At 30.6% G+C, this 22,518-nt stretch overlaps 2 protein-coding genes across 5 annotated transcripts in view; both read right to left on the minus strand.

Moving 5' to 3' along the window:
• The window catches only part of LOC111618808 (BTB/POZ domain-containing protein 7-like), a 58,139-nt gene that overhangs the window by 12,857 nt on the left and 22,764 nt on the right, over positions 1 to 22,518 (minus strand). For all 4 annotated transcript variants that reach the window (XM_023360379.1, XM_023360377.1, XM_023360378.1 and 1 more), the window contains exons 3-7: positions 14,746 to 14,954; positions 8,882 to 8,957; positions 8,399 to 8,724; positions 8,137 to 8,320; positions 4,252 to 4,601 (exon numbers count right to left, since the gene is read on the minus strand). In XM_023360379.1, the coding sequence (XP_023216147.1) occupies positions 4,252 to 4,601; positions 8,137 to 8,320; positions 8,399 to 8,724; positions 8,882 to 8,957; positions 14,746 to 14,954 (1,145 nt within the window). The remainder of the gene's footprint in view (positions 1 to 4,251; positions 4,602 to 8,136; positions 8,321 to 8,398; positions 8,725 to 8,881; positions 8,958 to 14,745; positions 14,955 to 22,518) is intronic.
• LOC111618809 (BTB/POZ domain-containing protein 7-like) lies at positions 19,055 to 20,547 on the minus strand. Its single transcript, XM_023360380.1, has 3 exons — positions 19,927 to 20,547; positions 19,444 to 19,769; positions 19,055 to 19,365 (listed from the first exon to the last, which is right to left on the minus strand). The coding sequence occupies exons 2-3, from the start codon at positions 19,615 to 19,617 to the stop codon at positions 19,174 to 19,176; spliced, it is 366 nt and encodes a 121-aa protein (XP_023216148.1). The 5' UTR covers positions 19,618 to 19,769; positions 19,927 to 20,547; the 3' UTR covers positions 19,055 to 19,173.

Consider the following 22,518-nt stretch of genomic DNA (forward strand, 5'->3'; position numbering starts at 1 on the left):
ATTTAGCAATGACAAATTATATGTATAATTATCCATCATTGAACACAATTTATACAGTTTGTTATGCTGATTTAAAGTAACTTTTTTCCTCCGATTTCAAAACTCTAATCCAAAATTAAATTCTTTTTATTACAATTGCCAATATTCTAGAAACACCAAACTCCAAATGCAACATGCAAGCTGAAATTTTATTAAATAGCATAAAATTTTTTCAAAGACATAGCAAGAACTATTTCAATTTTATTGTAATACATAATTGCCCATACAGGAGCAGCATAACATAATACAGATAAAACCATTGATTGAAATAATTTTGTATAAATATAAGCAGAATTAATTTTAGCTGTTGAAAGAATCAGCCACGTAGAACCCAGCCATTTTAGCCTTATGTATACTTTAACTTTGGCCTGTAAAAAGTGCCCAGAAGACAAAAATTATACTCCTAGATATATGTAATTTGAGACAACTTGTAAAGGTTGGTTATTAAGAAACCATTTCTCTCTGGGTGATAAAATAGATCTAATATTTAATGGTTATGATTAGCTTTATCTAATATTGTCTTAATGATTTTTAGGTTTTTCCTGACTTTTAACTCCTAACTTTATACCTTGTATAAATAAAAAAGAATTTGTTTTGTAAACAATATGAAAATAATTCTGATTTGTTGTCTTGTTTTCTTATTGCAAGTAATATATATTGAATACAAGTCAAGTACTAAAAAGAAAAAACTGTCATAATGTTTAGAATACTATTCAGGAGAAAATATTTTCTTTTGGGATACTTTGTATATAGTGTGCTGTCATGTTGTAATTTTTTAATTAAAAAAATAAAAAATATTTAGAATATTAACTTATCATAAACATTGGATTTTATATACAACTCAAACAAAAAATACCATAGATAGTTGGATTTTAAACTGTTTTATATTTTGAACATAATAAAAGAAAAAAAGACAATAAATTTATTTACAAAAATTGTTCTATATTAAACCATGACCTTCATTAGCATAAATAACAAAATAAAAATGCAAATGCTTGCATATATTAAAAAAATTAATAAATACTTGGAAATACAAGTGACCAAGGAGAAAAACTTCAGGCACCACTAACATTGATAGAAAATACTTTAGACATTTCTGGTTAGTATCTGGTTCTATCACCTTTAGTCTGTATCACTGCATTTGCATATTCACACATTGTATTAAGCCTGACACTCATCTTGAGTAATTCCATCCCAAACTTCCTGAAATTTTTGATGCAAGGATTTCAAATGGAAAAAAAGATCTAGATTGATAACTGGCCAACTCAATCACATCAACACATTAATTTTGTGAATTAAAACTCCAAAACCTTTAAACGTCAAGTACTCAATTTAATAATAAACAAACGTTTTCGACCGTACTTTCAGTCTTCATCAGGTTTAAAAACCAGTTAGATTCGAACCTGTGCAAGCGTAGAACAATGATTATGAAATTAATTTTGAAAATTAATTTTGAAAAATGGAACAGCACAAACAGATTTTAAAAGAATACAGTTATGCATGTGCATTGCCATGGCGACAGAATGGCATATGTAATACATACAATTATATAAATATACATAAATAAATACACCAAATGGGGATGTGGTCTTTAATTGCTGGAGTGGGCGTCTCCCATTACCTCATAGCAGTACTTCCAAGCATGTGACACATTGACCGCATCATTAGCATTAATGCAATTGGTGTGTAACCTGGCTTTGTAAATTTCCAGTGCCTCCAGATAGTATGGGCAGCAATCTCCCTGTAAACTGAGTTGAGGTGATGATTGTACTCAACTACCGCACGAGACTGTGTTATTTACGTTGTGTGTTTCGTGGGCTGCTGCTTGTATGTTAGAAGTGTCGTGTGTGGCTATTCGTGATACGTATGTGCAGGTAAGGTCGTGTATCAGGTTCTTTCTATATATGGTCGAAAACGTTTGTTTATTATTAAATTGAGTACTACTGGATGTTTAAAGGTTTTGGAGTTTTAATTTATATGTTTTCCAGTATTCACGTAAGAAGATTTTAGTTAATTTTGTGATTTGCAAGTCAGGCCTTGTGGTCTCGGCAGTTTGGCAAGTTGTATGATCCTGTTGGAAAATTATATTTGGGTTTTGCAATTTTACTAGGTATAGAAAAAAAGGTTTTTTAAAGGATCTGTTGATATTTTTCTAAATTTGCTGTTCTATCAATATAATGCAGAAGGCCAAAACCTTGAACATAATACCATAGTACTTTCTGGAAACTTCATTATACAATTAAATAAACAGTCAAGAGGAAGAATTCATATTTTTCTTAGATCACTTTTTGTTGTTTCTGATGTAAACCTGAAACTTAGCTTCATTGCTGAAACAATGTTCCACTATTGATGCACTCAATTTTGACCTTCCTTTCTTCACTTCAGTCAATTTTTCATATGAGGCTTAATTAACACAGGTTTTCCTTTGCTTGAAAAGAAAATTCACATACTGACACAACCATTACATTCTCTTGCACTGTTATTTTACCTGATAAAACTTGTATTCAAGTTTCTGCAAATATATCCAACAAGTCACTTTAGTAACTTGTTTACTAGTGGCTGCATTCCATTCAATCACCAATTCTGTAAGTGATGTTCATCAGTTTTCTTTGGTAATTTTGCACAAGAACTTGAGATTGAAAGCTGCTACAATTTTTGATCATCCTGGATCAATATTATCAGTTTCCTTGTATTGATATAATATCAAAAACTATTAATTTGCCAATTTTTAACTATTTGATTCAAGACTTCCCATTTCATGATAATTTATAATTACTTCTGTAATATTGGAGTTTATTGCTTTTCCAGGTGCCATTTGTTTTACTGTATAATGTTGTAAAATTCACTTAAATTTTAAGTAAATATTGCTATTTATGTTTAACATATAAATTATAAGTAATTATATCCAATATTATTTAAAAAAGTAAAAATGTTTAATTTTTAGTAGTGTCTGAGGTATTTTCTGTCAATGCTAAAGGTATCTGAAGTTTTTTGGGGGTCATCTATGATTTCTTTAATAATTTATGTAAACCTTTGCATTTTTTTATTTAATTACATTTAATACAGTTTAACACAGAATAATTTTTGTAACTACACCTTTTTTGTTTTATATATTGCTATCTTTAAAATAAAATGCTGCTAATAATCAAGAGATGTCTAAGGTACTTTTTGTTTGACTTGTAATCTAAATAATTCAAATAAATATTACTGTACAGTATATTAAATATTTTTAAAATTTTGATTTTAAAATACAGTAGATCCCCTATAACACAGGTTCACATAATGCGGATTTGTATATCGCAGTGAAAAAATTGCGACCATATTCATATGAAGACGCTAAAAGAGACTTGTAAAATGCAGTAAAATGTCATCACCGACTCGTGTCGCGACAGGATTGTCAAATCTGGACCAATAGTGGATGAGCAGCCAAACTATTTACACGCTATGGAGAGTTTAGGCGAGTAAGCTCAGTTTACTATCATCTGTACAGTATATAGGCCTAAATTAGGTACTGTAAGTCTAATACAGTACTGTAATTTTATACATTTCTTGTGAAAAAAACATTTCTTATTTAACAGCCATAAAAATTATTTCTATTAATGATGTCTCCAAACGTCAACAAATTTTTTGCAGAAAAATAACTTATCAGAAAATGCGGCTGCCGTTTGGTGCGCTGCTCCACAACGAAAACAAGCTAAAGCAATGGCGTGGTCGAACGGTGCACACTTGATAAGTAATCCTACAATTTTTTGTTTATAGCATAGTTTATACAGATTATTCCCAAAAAATTATACGTGTTTTGGAAATGTGTGATACGTGTTTGAGTGAAATTACTCTAGAATCAATTAATTTTATGGAAGAAAACCTTTCAAACAGCTGTAGTCCGTAAACTGCACACCTGCCGGGCTGTGATTGGCTCATGTATTTGAGGATTCCTACAATGCGAAATTCTTATAAAGTGGAACATATCTACCGCGTTATAGGGGGAGTCGACTGTATCAATATTCCATTCCAGTTGGGTACAAATGACACATTTCCTTCTGATATTTTTATTTTATATTCTAAAAAATATAAAAGATTATACTAACAATAAATGAAACAACTAAAATTAGAAAATACACATTCAGGTAACATTGAAAATATAAAAGTTATAATTCCACAAAGTAATATATAATACAATAACTACTTTAATAAAATGCATAAAATATATACCTGAGTTATTTGTTGATTGCAATCATCAATCTCTCCTGCTTTTTGTTTATGTACAGATTGTCTGCCTTCACCTCTATTATAACCATATAAATATCCATGATCAAAGCTATAGGCAGATTTTTGAAGAGATATCCCCGTAGCAATTGCTGGCATTTCAATAGCTTGTGGTGGTGGAGCATGATGCAACACATGAAATGTTACATCAGGAAATCCAAATTCTCTTACTACACGCAACTGAATTTGTTTCATCACATCACAATGATTTGAAACTAAAGAAAAAGCTTTCTGTGCAATTTGATGTTGTTGAAGCTCTTCTTCACGTTTCTTCATCATTTTCAGTGTACAGTCATCTGAAAGATAAATTTTTTGTTTCAAAAACCAGTGCATTCCAATGTTAACAATTGAAATACAGAAAAGGCAACAGAAAGATAACTGAAGCAATAAAGGCATCAGCCTGCTGCTCTAGGAGACCCAGGACCAAGTACAGGTGCAAAATCCCAGAAATTTTTCATGGACAATCTATCCTGGATATGTCAGGCCCATGAAACTAGTGTCCTATCTTTGTTTTATATTTTATGTAATTTTTAATATTACAAATTTTAGATTTGTATTTTTTAAAATTATTATAGAGTCATTCCACAATTTAGGGTTTCAACCAATGCAAGGTTTCACAACCAATATGTAAATATCTAAATTTGCAAAAGCAATCCACAATTTGAGTATATAATTGTGTTAAAGTGTAATTTTAGTTCTAATTTAGGTTTTTATAAAATTACAGATTGTAATTCTATCATATATTTTATAGAGACTAAATATACAAGCAACTGATGAGGGACATTTCATCTAAAATGCATATTGTGATATAAAAGAAAAATAAATGATTTTGTCACACCAAAACCTTCACAAAATTAAAAGAAATAAGAAGTCTTTTTAGCATTATCATCTTTTAATAACTAAAAATAAATGTCCACACAAATACTTTAAACATTTACAAAAATGTCTTCTTTGGGTATACTCCAGAATGTTAAAACAATTTTTAAAATATATTGTTAATTTGTTCCATTCAGAACAAATTACAAAAATTGAAATTCCACAAAAGTATTGTGAAAAAATGTCATATTATAATTTCTTTTCTGAAACTTAAAAACTGAATTAAATTATTTTCAGTAAGGAACTGCTTTGTTCATAAGTTGGAAATTAAACGAAAATGTTAAAACCATTGAACCAACAAGACAAATCATACTACCATTTTATCTGAAGAACAGTTCTAATTTCACTTTTATTCACTATCTTGTTCATGTCCCCTAATTAACTAATACTACTTTTAACATATCTGAACTATATATAATCCATGTTATTCCGCTACATCTAATGTTCCTATTAAATACTGCCATCAGAAAACTATAAGAAAGAAATACCTTGTTCTGATGCATAAATATCAATTTTTTCCAAATGTTTGAAGTCATTTATTTATCCTATTCTTAACTTAGTATAATAAATTTTTATAAAAATTACATTATACTATTTATTCTCTCTAAATTTTTCATAATTACAATACGTTAGATTAAATGAAAATTATAAAATAATTTGTAAAGATAAAAGGAAACATATATGGGTGATAGGAAGAATATTTAAAGTTTTAAAAATGATTAAATCACCACTCCAGAATATTATCCATTAAAACAAGAAATAACTACTGTCTATCGGCATTAAACTGCTTAATGCCAATATACAATAGTTATTTCTTGTTTAAATGGGTTAAAGTTTTAATTTTAAATGTGTTAAAAACAGAATAGTTAAAAAACTTTTATTTATATCAATAATCGTTATTATATTATATCAGATTACTGAAAAAGTTACATTTGAAACAATAAAAATCAATCTTTTATTCTTTTACTAATAGTATGCAATCTAGTCTTAATCTTATAAAATTTTATGAAAATACATAATAATAAAATTTAAGATTGAGATCAAGTGCACCACAAAAAACAACTTTGTTTTAATTTAAAGAACTGCACTTGAGATATATATATATATATATAAAATACATTTCTGTGTAAAATATTAATTACATCTAATATACAATGTGTCCACAGTACATGCATGTTTCAGTGTTAAAATAATTGATACTCAGAATTTGCTATATAGTGCAAATTTCAGCACTTGGCAATATTTTTTTCACTCTGGTAAAATAAATCAGCAACTGGTAAAACAAACTGGCAATAATGTGAACTAACATCCTAGACTGATCATAAAGCTGCCTGAATGATAAAAGTACTGCCAAACAAGCAGTTACTTGTTTCAGATCAGAATGAAAATTATTGCTGTACATTATTTTCCACAATGATATCCAGTTTCTGTGTTAACAGAATGGTTCATGCCCAGGACACTGGTAACTATGGTTGTCCTGGATGAACTGTGCAAAGATATTTTGCAACCTGTGGCAATGGAAAAGTGTGAAGATTCTAATTTCCAAGACTACACTTGAAATTTGTTAACAATTATAAATTAACTATTTTCCATTGGCAGGAAAATGTAAATAAAAAAGTAATCTTCAGAAAAATTTTTTTGAAAAATTTATTTAGTTATTTGAAATTCTTAAATTTTTTTCAAAACATATAATCATAAAAATTTGCTATACCTTTCCACTATTGGCATTTTGGACAGACAGAATTCTTTATAAACTACTAACATATGGCAATAAATTTCAGTACATTGACATCATTCCACACACAAAAAGTATACATACAGCTTACATACTAATGTTTCCTGCAGGTTGTTAAGAGAAATGACTAAGCATTAATCCCTACTTTGTTGACATATGGCATTTCACTGTAAACAATGAGATGTCAAACTTTTTGAAGCTTCCATATACATAAAAATTTGAATTTTTTTTCTTAAAAACTGAAAGTATTCAGAAATTACTTTAAAAATTACTCACACATAGTATACAGAGTGTCATGAAGAGAAGAAAATCAGCTGAGATAGTATGGGTAAAAAATACCTATACTATCATCTCCCACACTTTATATGAATGTAAGTATTAGTCGTTTCAAAGATAGTTGTTTGAAAGTTGCTCACATACATATAATAATAAACAATGATACATATTATATTCAATAAGCCAAACAACTACCGGATAACATTGGGCTACTTTTCCATGATTATATTTAATTAATTTCTAAATAATTTGTCCTAGAGGGAGGCATTAGGTGCCAACTCTTATTAAATTTAATAATTATAATTAAATAAAATAATTTAGAAAATTCTGGAAGAAAAGAATCAGCCAAGAGTGGGACTCAAATCCACAACTGCCACTTACTGAGCAGATGTGTTGCCATTTATACTATTTGAGCCTCCAATCTGATCTCCTCTTCCAGGTATATGTATATGTTATATTCACAACAGAATGCACAAAAATTGAACCATAAATCTCAATACACATTACAACTTGTGTCCAAAGATTATTATTGGAATGGCTGAAAATGAATGTTTACCAAAGCTGAATACACAAGAATTGCTTGATTGTATTTTGGATGCTGCTACTCATGTAAAAGAAGGGCAAGCTGCACTCAGAGAAACATATCATCTTTAGACACAAATTGTACAGTGTAATGAGGCACACAGTTCAATTTTTGAGCAATTGTGAATGTAACACATTTATCATTCATTATTACTATATGTAAATAAGAAACTTAAAAACAGCTGTATCTCAGAAACTATTGAGAATACTATTTATGTTAATATAAAATATTCTGTTTACAATGATCCATACTATCTTCTCTTAACTGATTTCCCTTTTCTCCTAACTCTTCTTGTGTATAAGAATGTTTTTGTGTTATGATTAATCTAGTAATGATAAAACAAATGGAAACATTCATTTACCTATTAATATTTCTTTTATATGTTCACGAGCTACAGTTGAACAGAGATGACCAAAAGGTACAAACCCCTCTTGAAGTGCAAGAGGTTTTTCTACCATATATAATGTATCAGGAATGTGAGAAATGGGCCAAACTCTGCGACGTCCAACTTCTGCTTCTTGTCCTAACTGTTCTTCTAGCCAAGCCTTTGTAACAAATTGAAAAAATAAATAAATTTCATAAAAGATCTTTTTAATTTTTAAAAACTTCTTAAATTCTTTTACCTTTGCTTCTTCCACATAGGGAGTAAATAATCTGGGTCGAACATAAAGACCTCGACTACCTCGACTCCTGATCCATGTATGTGTTCTCATACATGAATTGTGATCAATACAGAAATCATCTCCCAACATAAATGAAGGTGGAGTACTAATAAGTCCTCTTTTAATAGTAGACATTAACAATTCACTATCTGGTGGTAAAATATGGTCTATACGTACATGACAAAGAAGATCAGAAAGTAATTCTCTCAGTTCTAGATCACTTAGATCTCTTTTACGAAGACCCCTTCTACTTACACTATGAGCTGTATGACTGACTATATTTGGTTCTAGAAAGCAAAATGTACACTTTAAAACTAAATTATAATTTTAAATAAAAAAAATATAAAAGATTTTTAAAATAAAAATTACACAGACAAATAAAATGATAAATAAAAATATACATTTGGTTATAGCATAATTTAAGAATTTATCAAATCCACTAACCTCTCTCCTCCACTCTTTTACAAAGTTGCTGTTCACCCCATTTCAAAACAGCTTGCAGAATTTCAAGTTCACTTGCCTATAATTGATATACAATTTTTTTTTATAAAAGAAGAAACATAATAGTATAATTAAGATAACTGTTTTTAATACATGTATATTAATTTAATAATTTATTTTTGTATTATATAAAAATAATAATTTTATTATTATTCCATATCAATCATCTATCTGAAGTATAGTAATATCTCAGTTACCACCATCATAAACAGTACTACTTCATTATGCTGCTACTGTATTCAGTGTCAATTTCACCATGAATATTTTTTTTTTAAATGATAAAAATTAACAGAATTATTTAAAATTTGCAAGTGTAAGCAATCACAAATTTAATTATTATTATTTATTTTTCATTCACCAAGTCTAACAAAACTTTTACATATCTATATATTCTTATTGCTTTTTCAGGTTCCAAGAACAAAGCAATCAGACAAAGAAATAACATCAACATAACTTTTTGCTAATGAGAACTGTTTCATGAAAGACAATTCAAGATTAAGGTGCATCCCCTAAATATAAAGGCACTAATAGATTTCTGTATAAAATTATTCACACTGAAAACTTTGCAAAAATAATTTATTTTTGGCTTGCTTGAACTTTCACAAATGCATATATAACAATTTATTAAGATAGAAAGAAAATAAACAACAATTTGAAAGAATTACAATCAATTGACTGTCCCAAAAATATAAAGGCACAACAAAATTAACTGAAACAATTAATGACACATTAATAAATTATATTTAACAATAACCTAATATACAATAAAGCTTCCTTTGGCTAAAACACCTTTGTAAATGTGGTCTGGTATTGAGTGTATGAGTTTTTGGAGGACAAATATACTTATCTCTTCTAGTGACAAGTTTTAAGCTAGTTTTAGTTCCTCCACAATATTATATTGATGCCAATTTACATATATGGCTCTAGCCAGAATTTCCATTGGATTAAGATCAGGAAATAGGCACCCAATTAGCTAAAAATTCTATAGTTTTTAGCATTCCCATTCACACAGCAAACTCTATATAGCTCTATATAGTAAGTTATATAGAGTTTGCTGTGTGAATGGGAGCAGTGTCCTGCTGAAAGAACCATTGATTCCCAGCAATACATTCTGCAAAAGGCAAGAGATTGCTCACCAACATGTCCTGATAATCATTTGCTTTTTGTATGCCTTTGTAAAAAATCAAGCAGAGTCTTTCCTTAGTAAATAAAACCACCACACACCAAAAATGATCCACCATCTTGTTGTTTGTCATATAGTCTTTCCTCCCTTCTCAAATCATGCCAGTAGTGGCTCCAACATCTGGACCATCAAGGTTAAACTTTTTCTCCTCACTCCAGNATAATAATTTAAAATATACACACTGCAGTATGGAAATGTAAGATTTGGCATAATGTACAATATTTTTGAAAATTTTTGATTATCTTTGATCAGTCTAGATATGGAAGAGCCAGATGTGGGAGAATTTATTGTATTTATAAATTGTAAAGCATCTATAGAAAAGTAATATGAAAACAAAAATTGAAATACAGTTAGAAATATTTTTTGTTTCTGTAGCAGAGTCCAGAAAATCAAGTTAAAATTTTAAAACTTGATTTTAATTTTTACCATTGTTAGATAACATGGAAAGCTGATATTCAAATAGAAGATAATGACAATTGTGATGTCTGTAGATCAACATGACAGACAACAAAAACAAAATTTTCTTTACCTGTAAGGAAATGTAAATATATAACTATATTCAAAAACTTTTCAATATTCATTGATGTTTAACTTTCAAAAAGATACACAAAAGTTTAGAAATCAAGCATATTGTGTAATTCACAAACACATTCAGTCCTTGACTTAAAACTATTTGTACTTATAATAGCTAAAACTAGGGCCATAAAAACTTATTTTCAAGTCAAAACAGCTACACTTGATAACAACACGGTATGATTATCTATACTAATATTATAAAAAGGTAAGTTTGTAAGTTTGGATGTAGAAGGTAATCTCTGAAACTACTCATCCGATTTCAAAAATTCTTTCACCAATATTTAGAATGGACCTTTAGGGTGGACATAGGCTGTATATTATTCTGTTAAACATTCATATAAATTAAAAGATATCATCTAGGTAAGCGTTATATTTCTGGTGTCAGCAGGTGCTGAGGAGCAAGATGCGTAAGTATACGAGACAGGGTAATCGCGCGACACAGTCGTGTGGTTGGCAAGATACGCAGTGCACTTGTCCAAACTTGTGCTGTGTAATACAAGGCAAGTGTGAAAAATTAATATCAAATTATCTCCATTCTAACTAGGAACATCATCACTAACAATGTCACTAATAGAACAAAATGATGGCAATTAAGAATGAGAAAACTTTTACATGATTGACATCTTTATGTTCTTATCCTTCTTTTATTGACAAACTGGATTAATTTGTGTCAAACAGGTAATTGGACAGAAGAAAACTGTTTCCTGAGATTGCATTTAAAGTCTGTTTGTTTAGCTTCTTAAATGCTAAACAGGATTAGATAATGAAACAAAGAATTATAGAAAGTACATTTACAAAAAGTACACAGTTGCTAGTTTGAACACAATCTATGCATAAAACATCCAAAACAATTCAATATATAATCTCAGTAAGCCTACACTTCTCACAGACAGACACTTTTAATCAGCACAATCAGCCAGAAGAACACACCAAGCTCTCTTCTGAAAGCACCATCTCATTGAAAATCTAATATATGAATAAATATGAAGTCAGTCAGTCTTAAAGACTGAAGAGTATGAATTGTAATATGGTAGAACTATCATACCTGACAGCAAAGGGATAATAGACTAGATATAATTCTAATAAATAAGTAATATAGGATCACCTATCTTTTTGATATTTTAATACATACATACATACATACATACAAGAAAGACTTTGGCCGTACATGAGGTGTTTAGCCAGCAAAAAAGAGGGTAAGGGAAGGGGGAGGGGAAGAAGAAGGAAGAGGAGATAGATAGTAGAGAAAGGTAGGATCTCGCTGAACAGCATATGTATGACTAAAGTACCCTCTATTTTGATGTTGGCGTGCAGATTTAAGGCTGCAAGGCCATAGTCTCCCGAAGGGTTTAAAAGAAACCTGAGTGTAGCGAATACCTATTTTAATTAATACATAACACAAACAATTCAAAGACAGTCATAGTTTAATGTATTAATAACTCTTCATAAACCAGTAATTATTAAAACTTGTCATATTGTTAAGTTTCTTAACATTCAGTAATGTATGGTTACAAACTTTGGTCAGTACTTTTAGCATTGGCCAAAGATCTCTCTACCTTCTAATATAACAAATTTAAAATATAATGATGATAAATTTTATTTAATATGATATGAAAATGTAACTTCATAAATTTTAAAAATTCAACCTACTTGTAAAAAATCAGATTTTACAACTTCTAATAAATGATTTCTTTCCAACTGAAATAATGTTGGTGAAGCAGCTACAGAACTGAATTCTTCACGAATAAAATTTAAAGCTTGTCGATAAACCCAAGGAGAACCATGTGGTTGTTCACTCCATTGTAAAACAGGCACAAGTGTTTCCAGTGTAATTGATTCAGCAATAAAATCTTCACAATCTATTTTAAAATAATTCTAATTTAGAACAATTTAACAAAAATATACAAATAACTTATAAATCTCAGTTCATTTTAGTTCAGGAAAGAGGTGAAGTCTTCACACATTAAAAAGTTTTAAGCTGGGTGGAAGTCTTCACTACCTTTAAACACCACTGCAGTATGGAAATGTAAGATTTGGCATAATGTACAATATTTTTGAAAATTTTTGATTATCTTTGATCAGTCTAGATATGGAAGAGCCAGATGTGGGAGAATTTATTGTATTTATAAATTGTAAAGCATCTATAGAAAAGTAATATGAAAACAAAAATTGAAATACAGTTAGAAATATTTTTTGTTTCTGTAGCAGAGTCCAGAAAATCAAGTTAAAATTTTAAAACTTGATTTTAATTTTTACCATTGTTAGATAACATGGAAAGCTGATATTCAAATAGAAGATAATGACAATTGTGATGTCTGTAGATCAACATGACAGACAACAAAAACAAAATTTTCTTTACCTGTAAGGAAATGTAAATATATAACTATATTCAAAAACTTTTCAATATTCATTGATGTTTAACTTTCAAAAAGATACACAAAAGTTTAGAAATCAAGCATATTGTGTAATTCACAAACACATTCAGTCCTTGACTTAAAACTATTTGTACTTATAATAGCTAAAACTAGGGCCATAAAAACTTATTTTCAAGTCAAAACAGCTACACTTGATAACAACACGGTATGATTATCTATACTAATATTATAAAAAGGTAAGTTTGTAAGTTTGGATGTAGAAGGTAATCTCTGAAACTACTCATCCGATTTCAAAAATTCTTTCACCAATATTTAGAATGGACCTTTAGGGTGGACATAGGCTGTATATTATTCTGTTAAACATTCATATAAATTAAAAGATATCATCTAGGTAAGCGTTATATTTCTGGTGTCAGCAGGTGCTGAGGAGCAAGATGCGTAAGTATACGAGACAGGGTAATCGCGCGACACAGTCGTGTGGTTGGCAAGATACGCAGTGCACTTGTCCAAACTTGTGCTGTGTAATACAAGGCAAGTGTGAAAAATTAATATCAAATTATCTCCATTCTAACTAGGAACATCATCACTAACAATGTCACTAATAGAACAAAATGATGGCAATTAAGAATGAGAAAACTTTTACATGATTGACATCTTTATGTTCTTATCCTTCTTTTATTGACAAACTGGATTAATTTGTGTCAAACAGGTAATTGGACAGAAGAAAACTGTTTCCTGAGATTGCATTTAAAGTCTGTTTGTTTAGCTTCTTAAATGCTAAACAGGATTAGATAATGAAACAAAGAATTATAGAAAGTACATTTACAAAAAGTACACAGTTGCTAGTTTGAACACAATCTATGCATAAAACACCCAAAACAATTCAATATATAATCTCAGTAAGCCTACACTTCTCACAGACAGACACTTTTAATCAGCACAATCAGCCAGAAGAACACACCAAGCTCTCTTCTGAAAGCACCATCTCATTGAAAATCTAATATATGAATAAATATGAAGTCAGTCAGTCTTAAAGACTGAAGAGTATGAATTGTAATATGGTAGAACTATCATACCTGACAGCAAAGGGATAATAGACTAGATATAATTCTAATAAATAAGTAATATAGGATCACCTATCTTTTTGATATTTTAATACATACATACATACAAGAAAGACTTTGGCCGTACATGAGGTGTTTAGCCAGCAAAAAAGAGGGTAAGGGAAGGGGGAGGGGAAGAAGAAGGAAGAGGAGATAGATAGTAGAGAAAGGTAGGATCTCGCTGAACAGCATATGTATGACTAAAGTACCCTCTATTTTGATGTTGGCGTGCAGATTTAAGGCTGCAAGGCCATAGTCTCCCGAAGGGTTTAAAAGAAACCTGAGTGTAGCGAATACCTATTTTAATTAATACATAACACAAACAATTCAAAGACAGTCATAGTTTAATGTATTAATAACTCTTCATAAACCAGTAATTATTAAAACTTGTCATATTGTTAAGTTTCTTAACATTCAGTAATGTATGGTTACAAACTTTGGTCAGTACTTTTAGCATTGGCCAAAGATCTCTCTACCTTCTAATATAACAAATTTAAAATATAATGATGATAAATTTTATTTAATATGATATGAAAATGTAACTTCATAAATTTTAAAAATTCAACCTACTTGTAAAAAATCAGATTTTACAACTTCTAATAAATGATTTCTTTCCAACTGAAATAATGTTGGTGAAGCAGCTACAGAACTGAATTCTTCACGAATAAAATTTAAAGCTTGTCGATAAACCCAAGGAGAACCATGTGGTTGTTCACTCCATTGTAAAACAGGCACAAGTGTTTCCAGTGTAATTGATTCAGCAATAAAATCTTCACAATCTATTTTAAAATAATTCTAATTTAGAACAATTTAACAAAAATATACAAATAACTTATAAATCTCAGTTCATTTTAGTTCAGGAAAGAGGTGAAAGTCTTCACACATTAAAAAGTTTTAAGCTGGGTGGAAGTCTTCACTACCTTTAAACACCAAGCGTATAGTCCTGATTTAGCACTGAGTGACTTCTACTTCTTTCCTGAACAGAAAAAGTGACTAGGAGAGCAGAGGTTCGAGACTAATGATAATTTTCAAAAAAAAAAAAAAACATTAGGGCCCATCTCAAGTCATTCGCGGCAACATTCTATGACAAGAGGATGGAAAAGCTCATCCACAGATATGACAAATGCCTCAATCTTCACAGTGATTATGTCAAAAAGTAACCATGTTTGTACCAATTCATATTTTTACATTAATTTTAAAATACACTGTGCAAAATAGTCTTTATTAAATCTACAATCTACTGATTATATAATTTTATAATTTAAAAAACATAATACTTATATCTGTAAATGTTCGTCCGATGGAGAATTATTTTTAATAAAATTGAAGACAAAACTGTCCGAAAAGGATCACCATTCATTATTTTTTGTGTTCCAATACTAGCACATTCTCGGTGACTGGCCTTTCTTTGTAGGCTGCTTGTAGCCAGAAAATTACAGAGAGTCCTTTTAATGATCATTATGCTGACGATCACGCCAAAATACTATATTGTAAAAAGAAGACACTGAGGTCGGCGTTACGTGTGCATTTTTTAATAGTCCTTTTAAAAAACACAAAACACATCCAATTAAAATTACAAAAATTTCTGAAAAAGGAACTGGTGACATACAGTTGTTCTGCTTACATCCATCTATACCTTCTTTTGGGGGTTTCTTCTGCTTTTTATCTACTAGAAATTGGTGCTGGAAAATGTAGATTTTTAGAAAAGCTGCCCCCTGGTGACAATACATGTAGAAATTTCTGTAAATGTTCGTCCACTGGAGAATTATTTTTAATAAAATTTAATTTTCCAGCACCAATTTCTAGTAGATAAAAAGCAGAAGAAATCCCCAAAAGAAGGTATAGATGGATGTAAGCAGGACAACTGTATGTCATCAGTTCCTTTTTCAGAAATTTTTGTAATTTTAATTGGATGTGTTTTGTGTTTTTTAAAAGGACTCTTTGTAATTTTCCAGCGACAAGCAGCCTACAAAGAAAGGTCAGTCGCCAAGAATGTGTTAAGTCTTGGAACACAAAAAATAATAAATGGTGATCTTTTTTGGACAGTTTTGTCTTCAATTTTATTAATAATACTTATAATTAACGTTGCCCTACTCAGGCAACTTTAATTACAAGTATTACTGTATAGAGCCTGTTCTCATTGACGTATTTTGATGAAACTTGGTATATACGTTATATGGACAATGGGGAAAAGGAAAATGCAAAAAAATATTTAGTTCAAATTTCTACCACTAGGTGAAAAAATGGTGCATGCAGCTGATGCTATGCAAATTAAAACCCTTTTAAAAAGCCAGTAGTCAATGTTGTTCTTTATCATGTCTTTACAGAAGAAAGATCAAGCTTTACTGGTAAAGTTGTTTTATCAGAATAGCAGTAATGGTTTGGCTGCAGTATGAGCATATCGACACATGAAAAGCTTGTGAATAGGGCCTATGTAGGGGATATGGTTTGAGAAAGATGATTACCAAATTTGAAGAGACTGGAAAGTTGGGAGTATTGCCAGGAAGAGGTTGGAAAAGGATTTCAAATGAAACTGTGGAGCAAGTCGCCATTGCTTTGATTGACAGAGCAAACGCTTCCCAACAATTGCTCGAGCAGTGTTATGTGATTTGTCTCTTCCTTGGTCTACAGTTCAAAAATTTATGCAATCCATTTTACAGTGGTATCTGTACAAGATCCACATGTTCCAAAAGATGCACCATCAAGATCTAAAACAACGCATAGAGTTTGCTTGCTGGTTTTAGGCCAGATTAGCCATTGACAATGCACGGCCATGGAACATTTTGTAGTCAGACGAGGTGCATTTCACCATAGACAGAACAGTGAATACTCAGAACTGTCACATATGGGGGTACTGTAAGACCTGATGTTGTGCATGAACAATCTCTGCCCTCTGCTTACATCACTGTTTGGTGTAGTTTCAATTTGACTTCATTCTTGGTCCCTTTTTCTTTGAGAAGATCACACTTCAAGGCCCTAAAAGGTGTTCTGTGATAAACCTGTTACTGTGAACTTCTACTGCATCATGTCATTCCTGCTTGACAAGAACGAGGATGTTTAGAGACTACTGTCTTCATGCAAGATGGGGTGACACTACATTTTGCCCGACAAGTGAAGGAACTGCATCATGACAAATTTGGAGATGATCGGGTAATTTTGATTAGTTTTCAGAATGTCTGGCCTCCTCATTCTCCAGACTTGAATCCCTGTGGCTTTTTATTGTGGGGATATCTGAAAGATCATGTCTATAGAGGAGGCATACGGAATCTGTCTGAATTGAAAGCAAGCATAATACACTATGTTGCTGCAATTCCTCAAGAAACCTATCGGGCTACTGTTGAACATGCTGTAAGGTGCTTTGAACATGTGATTGATGCAAATAGATTGCACATTGAACAAATGTTGTGAATAAAAACCTTTTGCGTGTTCCCATTTTACGTTTCTTGTTCTTCATGCACCATTTTTTCACCTAGTGGTATAAATTTGAACTAAAATGTTTTTTTGTATTTTCCTTCCCCCATGCTCCGTCCATATAATGTATATACCAAGTTTCATCAAAATATGTCAATGAGAACAGGCTCTATACAGATCTGAATAGGGTAATAATTATAATCACCTTGTACAACTAACTCAATAACCTAAAGACAACAATAAGAACACTCACTTTAAAACAGCAAACATTCTCTTCCATCTTGAATGGGCATCCTCAGGCTAATGTTAGAAAACAGAACTGCTTTTTTGGATCAAGCATATTTGAATCTGTTTGTTCCAAAACTTGCAGTTCTATTTTTGAACATCAGCCTGAAGATATCCATTCAAGATGGAAGAAAATGTTTGCAGTTTTAAAGTGAATGTTCTTATTCCTGGTTTTAGGTTGCTGAGTTAGACATATTGTGAAATTAACTAGTATCATAGTAGCCTTATAGGTTACTAATATATGTTTTAAGTCATATTTATATTTTGATAAATTACTATATTTTCATGCAAATAACAACATTCTCTTATTTTGAAAAATTGCTGTTTTTTTTTTTTTTGAAATACATGTCCTACTTTGTTTATAAGAGCATGCTCTGCTGTGTGCCAGCTTGTTTTGGCATATAAGAGCACTGAGATGCTGTGCCAATAAAATGTTAATGGAAAACGATGTCCTGCAAGTAGTCTTCTTAGGGCATCACTGACAGACTCTATGGGATTCAGGTCAGATCTAGCTGAGCACTTCATTCTCTGGATATTCTCAATTTCAAGGTATTTGTTGATTAGCCCAGTTCTGTGTAAACAACTATCATCATTCATAAAAAAACAAACTTGCAAGTTGAAACTTCTTCAGAAAAACTTCATACAGGATCTTAAGATTATTTTGCATATTTGGATAAGNTAATTTAGAAAATTCTGGAAGAAAAGAATCAGCCAAGAGTGGGACTCAAATCCACAACTGCCACTTACTGAGCAGATGTGTTGCCATTTATACTATTTGAGCCTCCAATCTGATCTCCTCTTCCAGGTATATGTATATGTTATATTCACAACAGAATGCACAAAAATTGAACCATAAATCTCAATACACATTACAACTTGTGTCCAAAGATTATTATTGGAATGGCTGAAAATGAATGTTTACCAAAGCTGAATACACAAGAATTGCTTGATTGTATTTTGGATGCTGCTACTCATGTAAAAGAAGGGCAAGCTGCACTCAGAGAAACATATCATCTTTAGACACAAATTGTACAGTGTAATGAGGCACACAGTTCAATTTTTGAGCAATTGTGAATGTAACACATTTATCATTCATTATTACTATATGTAAATAAGAAACTTAAAAACAGCTGTATCTCAGAAACTATTGAGAATACTATTTATGTTAATATAAAATATTCTGTTTACAATGATCCATACTATCTTCTCTTAACTGATTTCCCTTTTCTCCTAACTCTTCTTGTGTATAAGAATGTTTTTGTGTTATGATTAATCTAGTAATGATAAAACAAATGGAAACATTCATTTACCTATTAATATTTCTTTTATATGTTCACGAGCTACAGTTGAACAGAGATGACCAAAAGGTACAAACCCCTCTTGAAGTGCAAGAGGTTTTTCTACCATATATAATGTATCAGGAATGTGAGAAATGGGCCAAACTCTGCGACGTCCAACTTCTGCTTCTTGTCCTAACTGTTCTTCTAGCCAAGCCTTTGTAACAAATTGAAAAAATAAATAAATTTCATAAAAGATCTTTTTAATTTTTAAAAACTTCTTAAATTCTTTTACCTTTGCTTCTTCCACATAGGGAGTAAATAATCTGGGTCGAACATAAAGACCTCGACTACCTCGACTCCTGATCCATGTATGTGTTCTCATACATGAATTGTGATCAATACAGAAATCATCTCCCAACATAAATGAAGGTGGAGTACTAATAAGTCCTCTTTTAATAGTAGACATTAACAATTCACTATCTGGTGGTAAAATATGGTCTATACGTACATGACAAAGAAGATCAGAAAGTAATTCTCTCAGTTCTAGATCACTTAGATCTCTTTTACGAAGACCCCTTCTACTTACACTATGAGCTGTATGACTGACTATATTTGGTTCTAGAAAGCAAAATGTACACTTTAAAACTAAATTATAATTTTAAATAAAAAAAATATAAAAGATTTTTAAAATAAAAATTACACAGACAAATAAAATGATAAATAAAAATATACATTTGGTTATAGCATAATTTAAGAATTTATCAAATCCACTAACCTCTCTCCTCCACTCTTTTACAAAGTTGCTGTTCACCCCATTTCAAAACAGCTTGCAGAATTTCAAGTTCACTTGCCTATAATTGATATACAATTTTTTTTTATAAAAGAAGAAACATAATAGTATAATTAAGATAACTGTTTTTAATACATGTATATTAATTTAATAATTTATTTTTGTATTATATAAAAATAATAATTTTATTATTATTCCATATCAATCATCTATCTGAAGTATAGTAATATCTCAGTTACCACCATCATAAACAGTACTACTTCATTATGCTGCTACTGTATTCAGTGTCAATTTCACCATGAATATTTTTTTTTTAAATGATAAAAATTAACAGAATTATTTAAAATTTGCAAGTGTAAGCAATCACAAATTTAATTATTATTATTTATTTTTCATTCACCAAGTCTAACAAAACTTTTACATATCTATATATTCTTATTGCTTTTTCAGGTTCCAAGAACAAAGCAATCAGACAAAGAAATAACATCAACATAACTTTTTGCTAATGAGAACTGTTTCATGAAAGACAATTCAAGATTAAGGTGCATCCCCTAAATATAAAGGCACTAATAGATTTCTGTATAAAATTATTCACACTGAAAACTTTGCAAAAATAATTTATTTTTGGCTTGCTTGAACTTTCACAAATGCATATATAACAATTTATTAAGATAGAAAGAAAATAAACAACAATTTGAAAGAATTACAATCAATTGACTGTCCCAAAAATATAAAGGCACAACAAAATTAACTGAAACAATTAATGACACATTAATAAATTATATTTAACAATAACCTAATATACAATAAAGCTTCCTTTGGCTAAAACACCTTTGTAAATGTGGTCTGGTATTGAGTGTATGAGTTTTTGGAGGACAAATATACTTATCTCTTCTAGTGACAAGTTTTAAGCTAGTTTTAGTTCCTCCACAATATTATATTGATGCCAATTTACATATATGGCTCTAGCCAGAATTTCCATTGGATTAAGATCAGGAAATAGGCACCCAATTAGCTAAAAATTCTATAGTTTTTAGCATTCCCATTCACACAGCAAACTCTATATAGCTCTATATAGTAAGTTATATAGAGTTTGCTGTGTGAATGGGAGCAGTGTCCTGCTGAAAGAACCATTGATTCCCAGCAATACATTCTGCAAAAGGCAAGAGATTGCTCACCAACATGTCCTGATAATCATTTGCTTTTTGTATGCCTTTGTAAAAAATCAAGCAGAGTCTTTCCTTAGTAAATAAAACCACCACACACCAAAAATGATCCACCATCTTGTTGTTTGTCATATAGTCTTTCCTCCCTTCTCAAATCATGCCAGTAGTGGCTCCAACATCTGGACCATCAAGGTTAAACTTTTTCTCCTCACTCCAGATAATTTGTTTTCACTTGTCCATCCAGCTCATTTTATCTTTGGCCCATAGTAAACATTTTGGTTAATGTTACCTATGGTTCCAAAATGGCTGCGCTTTGGTTAGATTCGTTTCCATTAGATTAGCTACATTTTTAGTAGATGTTTCCTTTTTTTGTTTATTTATTTTGTTCAAGAACAACTGTGAATCAATAACTAGTGACATTTGGCAATTGGCGGCCTGCTGGTGGCTCCCCTCCAGGAGGAGTCTGTCTGGACCACAAACAGTCAGAAGCATGGCCATTTTGGAACCATAGGTAACATTAACCAACATTTCTCCTTGTGAACAGACTTTAGTGATGGGACAGGTTTTCTTGACTTATATACAAGATGCTGGTATGTCTGCACAACTCTTTTTTTTAATTTTATTTCATCTACATTAGGAAATGTCGCTGGACAGCAGATCTCCTCCCCAATAAATAACAAGACCCATAACAAAAAAAGATAAAATACATAAAAAGAAAATCAACCAACATAATAAAACAAAATAAAAATTGCAAAAACAAAATAAATTATATAAATAAAATAGAATAAACAGAAAAAATGTCTAAAATATTAAATGTGTATAATGCTAAAAGTAAGACAAAAATTCTTCTAATAGTTACCAACATTACACTCATAGATTGCTGCTAGCTATCAAAATGATGTTTGTTACTGGCAATCTGACAAACAATAGCTCATTTTTTCCCTGTTAGTATAAGCTTTGACGGGCATCCTGTTGATTTCGTTTGACCATATTGATCTTCTAGTTTACTAAAGCCATTACTATCAACCTGCCTTAATATTTTTGAGTCAGTTAATGTTAAGCAAATTGTTTAAATTGTTTTCTGTCTTACAAGGAGACCCTACTGCTTTGGGGAAATGGATTTTGATGATCTTTGGTGTAGAGATAGTACACCATGTGAGTGTACTACCTGTAAAATACTAAAGTGCAATACTCAAATATAATCAAGAAAAACGAACTTAAAGTTTTTTTAGTACTTTATATATAAATTATACGTGCTTTCATTTGAGCGTCCTGTGGCTGAGTGGTAATGATCCTGACTCTTATGCTTGAGTTCCTGGGTTTGATTCTCGTGTATATATATTTTTTTAATTCATAAATACTTATAATGTATTTATTTATTCATTCATTCATTTATTTCTTTTTACTACTT

Source organism: Centruroides sculpturatus, unplaced genomic scaffold, assembly GCF_000671375.1.
Source record: "Centruroides sculpturatus isolate CEXI.00-Female unplaced genomic scaffold, Cexi_2.0 scaffold13, whole genome shotgun sequence".
In the NCBI taxonomy this organism is placed as follows: Eukaryota; Metazoa; Arthropoda; class Arachnida; order Scorpiones; family Buthidae; genus Centruroides; species Centruroides sculpturatus.

What these genes read in the sequence shown, in the direction of transcription:
- LOC111618809 (XM_023360380.1), bottom strand. Translation starts at nt 19,617, where the DNA reads ATGTCTACTATTAAAAGAGGACTTATTAGTACTCCACCTTCATTTATG. An exon ending in CCTATGTGGAAGAAGCAAAG is followed by an intron (nt 19,366 to 19,443) that starts GTAAAAGAATTT and finishes TTTGTTACAAAG; the next exon opens with GCTTGGCTAGAAGAACAGTT.